Source organism: Glycine max, chromosome 4 (assembly GCF_000004515.6).
Source record: "Glycine max cultivar Williams 82 chromosome 4, Glycine_max_v4.0, whole genome shotgun sequence".
In the NCBI taxonomy this organism is placed as follows: domain Eukaryota; kingdom Viridiplantae; phylum Streptophyta; class Magnoliopsida; order Fabales; family Fabaceae; genus Glycine; species Glycine max.
In genome coordinates, this window is record NC_016091.4 from 15,913,882 (window position 1) to 15,919,997 (window position 6,116).

General features: G+C 33.7%; 1 protein-coding gene across 1 annotated transcript; it reads right to left on the reverse strand.

Annotated features, from left to right (window-relative positions):
• Positions 1–4,696: 4,696 nt before the first annotated feature.
• On the reverse strand, positions 4,697–5,065 carry LOC102659386 (uncharacterized). The gene has a single exon (XM_006579072.1). It carries the CDS (start codon positions 5,063–5,065, stop codon positions 4,697–4,699), a length of 369 nt encoding a protein of 122 aa, XP_006579135.1.
• Between the last annotated feature and the right edge of the window lie 1,051 nt (positions 5,066–6,116).

Consider the following 6,116-nt stretch of genomic DNA (forward strand, 5'->3'; position numbering starts at 1 on the left):
AAAGTTCAACTTCTCTCCCTTTTTCTTCCTTCATTTTCGTGCTCCCCCCTCTCTCTTTCTGTCCCTCTTTCTTTTCCTCCATTGAAGCATCCTCTCCAAGCTTCTTATCCAAGGCTCATCTTGGTGGTGAAGCTCCTTCTTCCATGGCTTATTCCTTAATGGATGGCGCCTCCTCTCACCTCTTTTCCTTTGTCTTCTGCTGCATCTCCATGGTGGAAAATCACCATTAAAGGACCCCATTGAAGCTCAAAGATCCAGCCTCCATAGAAGCCCCACAAGCAAGCTTCCATCACATTATTCTTGAGTTATTTCTAGATATTGGTAATAACACTTTAATCGATTAAAAAGATAATATAATTGATTACTTCATTGAATTAATCAATTACTTTGTAGATTTAATCGATTATAGATGGTTATAATTGTTTTATCTATAAATAACCATCTTGTGTTCCCCTCCATATACATTAAGATAATACTCAATATCTTGAAAATAACCCATGGGCCTCTAAATGAGCTAAAGATCTCGAGCTGTCATTAGTGAAAAGAGAAGAGAAGAAAAGAGCTTTATAGTGACTCACAACTTCTTAATCGTTTAATTATGAAGACTTTTTCTTAGAAGTGAGTTGTGTATCTTGAATTGAAGAAGAACGCCTCCTTAGTCTAGCAAGGTTCTTTGCGGAAAAGATTGATCAGGTTGTATCTCTCTTTACTTATTTTTTTGTGTATGATTTTACATGTCTTTTGGTTATGCATGAATTTCTTAGGGTATGCAAGAATATGGTTTTCTAGTTTAGGCTAAAAGTAGGGTTCTCTTAGGCTTATATTCACAAAGGACCCTAGTGTTGGGTGCCTTAGTCTATTTTTCCAGGGTGGGAATTGTAGATTGGCTATGATTGCTTGTAAGGATTCTTGATGCATAGTGAAAATCTAATTCTGGTTTTGGATTAGATAAATAGATTAGCTTCTCTACTAATAAAGAGTGAACTAGTATAAAAAGACTGTGTTTTTCTTCTCTTGATTTGATTTTTTTCTCTCATTCAAGTATTAATCTAGTTTTTCAAAAAAATTCAAGATTTATATTTGTGAAAAAAAGGATATTAATAAAGGATCTTGTTTAAGAGTGGATTGATTAAGTATTGGTTAGGTTTGATTCATATACAAAAGTTTTGTTTTTGTAACTCTATTTTTAAAAGGTACATTTTGTCTTGAAAACTAATTCACCCCCTCTTGGTTTATTGAGTTCTATCATCTTTTTTCAAAATTGATTTCCGGAACACCTAGAAAATTGAAAATAAATTTAGGAGTGAAACTTTGCTAAACTTAACAACAGTTTGATTCCAGACAGTAGACGACTTATCTTAGCAAAAAGAGTGGTTTTCGAACATAGAAAAACCTTAAGGAAATATTAGGGAGTGCTAAAATTAGTTTCAGACATATCTATAAACTAATAGTCTTAAACAATCAATTGTTCAAATTGGAAGAATAACTAGTAACATAAAAGCTTTGTAATTTGTAACTCTGGGTAAAGTGATCTTATGATTATTTATTTTGGAATTGTAGAACAATTTGTTGGATTATTGCTGAGATAGATTATAAAACCAGATGATTGTTGTATGTCTTGAATTGTGGCAGTTCTCTGCTAATAGAGCTACTAAGATGCATATAAACAATTGTTGTTATTGTTGAATGATAAAGATCGACAGAGTATGAACTCCGACAAATCATATCTATGGTGTGCAAATTTACATTATGCTATATATATATATATATATATATATATATATATATATATTTATTTATTTATTTATTTATTCTATTTGTACACATTGTGGTCTGTGTTCAGGGGTGTCTGATCGTCGGCAAATTGTTTGTTATGATTATTAGATGGTTGTAATTATGGTTGTTATGTTGCTTGATGTATTTGTATGACAAGTGGTTAGTACCACTTGAGGGGGCAAGATTGGTTCCATAAGAGTAGTACGCAGGCCTGAGTCTCATCTCTTTCTCTTATTTGTTTGGATGTACGAGATTGTTGATGTACGTGTCATGAGGGTTATGCACACGATGTGGTGACAAAAGTCAAGAGGACTGAATGGAGAGTAAGGAATTAATGGTTCTATTCCATCTGTGAGAAGGTGAGATTACGTTGAGAAAATAGATGATGGACAAAGATACATTGGTTATAGTAGGTAGAGAGGTTCGAGGAACCTAGGAGAATTAACGAGTGGTGACGACCCAACATTTGGTGCACTCATTTGGCACGGGGAACTCACATGCCTCACTTATCTACTCCTAACGGGCTCTGAGACTATGCATTTTGAGTTGGAAGCTTGGGGATCGGTGTACATTGTATCCATATATAACGATCACTCTTGACTGTCATCCATATAATTGTATAAGACTATCAAGATCTGGGAGGCTTGGCGGCAAAGGTTGGACCCTACTATGTGACAAGTGTGCTAGTTATGCACTTAGGATCTTGAGAGTATTGTTTGCCTAAAAAAAACAACACGTAGTGGTTAAGTAGGTTGTATTTCCTCTTTTGCTTGTTTGCGGCATTTTGAGGAGCAGAGGACTCACCTCTACAACCATAACTTTCAGGTATCAATGACGTTGTGAACATCAGTGCCCCTATGAGCTTGGCATAATTTATAGAGGGAATGGGTATGGCCATATAAGGTAACATGTACTACATTTTATACATGTCGCACCCAGGTACACACAGAGCCAATAGAATATCCGAATGCAACACCCACTTCTATAGACTGTATTGTAACCATGAAGCCTCATCATGATTTGGAGTTCAAGTTGACTTTGATGGGGTACGACAAATGGGGCAACGTTCTTAGCTACCGCATAGAGCCAGCGAGCATAGTTGAAGTTATTGACAATAAGGGAGACCATTATAATATGATGTTTGAGAATATTGAGGAGTACAAAGAACTATTATGTCAGTTAGAGCCTTCGTCCAAGGAAGAGTATGACGATCTTCCTGAGGATATATCTTAGATATAGTTCAGTACTTCAAGTTTGGTAGTGGGCTGCTCTGGTCTTAGTTTTTTTTTTTTTCTTATTTTGATGTATTTTGAGATATGGTTTCTTCGAGTGTATGTATTTTGTTCTAGTAGTTATGTATAACTTATTTCACTTACACTTAGACACTTATGGATTGTATCTGTATTTATTCTTGTGTGACATTGTTTGTTACATTATTTATGCATGGAGACAACGTCATTTTATATCTATACTTATTTAATTTGATGTTAAAGATTTATAGCTTTTTCAAATGACATGTTTATAAAAGGAAAAATATTTTATCAAACTGGAAGTAGAAATTAAAATTAGTGACACATATTTTGAAAATAAATTAAATAAAAAGAATTTTTCAAGCAAAATATTTGGAGTAGAAATTGAGGTGTTACAATTTTGACATTTCTTTAAATTTTAACTTATGAAATAAATGTATGAGAAATGCTAGCAACACTACTTAACATATTTTTTTAACACATTCTTTTTTACTGACCGGAATTAACACTCGGGATGAGGTGATCACATGTTAATTTGAATAGGATTTGGGAGAAAATGATATCCAAATCAATCAATTTTTTTGTTTTGTATTTCCATTTTTGTATGCACAACCCAAATCAAACAAACTAACTTGATCAAGATTGGGTTGGTTTAGTTCAAATCAATCGAATTTCCTTATATACAAATTAATGTGCTAGAAAATACAATAAAATAAGAATAAGAATAAAATGTTTGTAAGCCCTTAACTTTTTGTAATTGTTTTGGTCACTAAACAAATATTTGACCAATAATGGTCCCTTAACTTTTTTTCGTCGGTGTTTTTTGTCTCTATTGTTAAAAAACCCATTAAACAATAAGGTGATAGTCACATTATGTTACAATTATTTTTAACGGTTTAAAGCTACCATAATTGCTTGAATTAAGTGTTTAATGGGTATTTTACATTTTCTAACGATTTTAAACCGCCAAAAATTGCTTCACCATGGACATCTGCATTACCTATAATGATTTCTCTTCCTCCTCTCTATGGTAGCCCAACTTGTCTCTTCATCTTTACCACTCTAATCTTCTTCTCTTCTCTTCCATTTTGGATGTTTTGTAGAGATTGACACTAACTACACTTGGATGGTTCTTTTTGCATTTTGAGTGCTTGAGCTTGGAAACCAAGGTATGAGAGGAGTCTCTTCATTTTTCTTAAGTCTAATTTCTCAATTTTTTTTTTGAAATTCCTTGAAAATTTTCTTGCCCAGGCGAGATGAATACGCTTAGGCAAATTTCTTGAATTAGAATACAAACAATTAGAAAACTTTCCCAAAATTTTTCTTGCTCAAGCGAGATGAATACACTTAGGCAAATTATGCCAGAATATGTCTTCTGATGCACTCTCCTAGATGAAAACCCTCATGTTACATGTTTTTCCTGGGCAAAATTGGGTCTCCTAGGCGAATAGCATTGGGGAGAAATCCTTGTTCAACTTACCTTAGCTCGTCAATATTAAGTGCTCATTCGTGTGACCTGCAACATCAAAACAACACAAAACACCAAAATTTTAAAAATAAGTAAAACATACAATTCAAGTAATTTAAACTAAGAAAGATTTTTAAATCACTAGTTTGCCTCCCAGAAATACTTCTTTGACGTCTTATTAGCTGGACGTTATGGTTGTGTACTAGGCTTCCTCCAGATGAATCACAGTAGTGATCCTTTCCACATTACCACCTAAGCAATGCTTGATTCTACTACCATTAGTTGTCCAAGTTCTTTTTGTGGTTGGATCCTCCAGCACCACAACTCCATATGGCTTGACTTCATTAATGATGAATGGTCTAGACCACTTGGATTTCAACTTACCTGGAAACAGTCTCAGTCTAGAATTGAATAACAACACTTGTTGTCCAGGTTGAAAATTTCTCTTCAAAAGCTTTTTATCATGATAAATCTTAACTTTTTGCTTGTAGAGCTTGGACTTCTCACACGCATGAAACCTCAATTCTTCTAGTTCCTGAAATTGGAGCTTTCTGTGTTTGTAACACCCCATTTTTTTAAAAATAAATTTAAAAGGATTTTATTTAAAAATAAATAGAGTTTTAGAAAAATAATGAAGTTTTTATAATGAAATACATAAGGAGAAATAATTTTATTAATTAAAATAATAGTTTTAAGGTAAATAAAATAAATATATATCTTTAGCAAAAATGTTTTATTTATTCATTTGATAGGGAGTAAAATAGAGTTTCTTTTTATAAAAGGATAAAATAAAGGAAAATAGAGTAAAAAATAGGCCCTAAATAACCTAGTTATAAATAGAGACATACTAGGTCAGTTTTCACATTGACGATACATCTCTACACTTTCTCTTCCTCTAAATTTCAGTTTTTCTTTTTCCTCTCCTAAAACCCTCTTTTTTTCCCGCATACACCCAAACCTATCTCAGCAAAATGACGATCTCAGAATCATTAACCGTTGCATCATCGTGAAATTTGAACATCAAGTTTGGAACTTATTTTTGCACATACCAACCGTTGGGATTTTCAAAATAATGTATGTGGTAAGGGGAATGTCCCTTGCAAGTAGCTCTTTGTTTTTCCTGCACACACCCAAACCTATCTCAGTAAAAATGTGATCTCGGACTCGTTAACCGTTGGATCGTCATGAAATTTGGACATCAAGTTTGGAATACATTTCATCATATTGAGATTTGTGACAGAATGTCTATGGGGAAAGCAATACCCCTCGCACGAGGACAATGGAATGGATTTTCAATCCCTTATCCTTCTCTCTAACGCTTGGAAACCCTAGCAGAGCAACCAGAGGAAAAGCTTGAAAAATCTTAGGGAACCATGAGAGATGTTGCTATCACTGTCGGACTACACACGTGAGCCCGCTTAGAGGTAATGGATGAGTTTATCATAATTGGGGTTAGAATGAACATGTATAGGGATCCTTAGAGGATCAAATTGAGGTTTATTTTGGGATGTTTATTGTATTGTAATTCTTCCTATATGATTATGTGAAATTATTTGAGAAGAATTACTCCCCATGTTGTGAGAATCATTTTCATATAATTTGTTTGTATTTTGGACAAGATT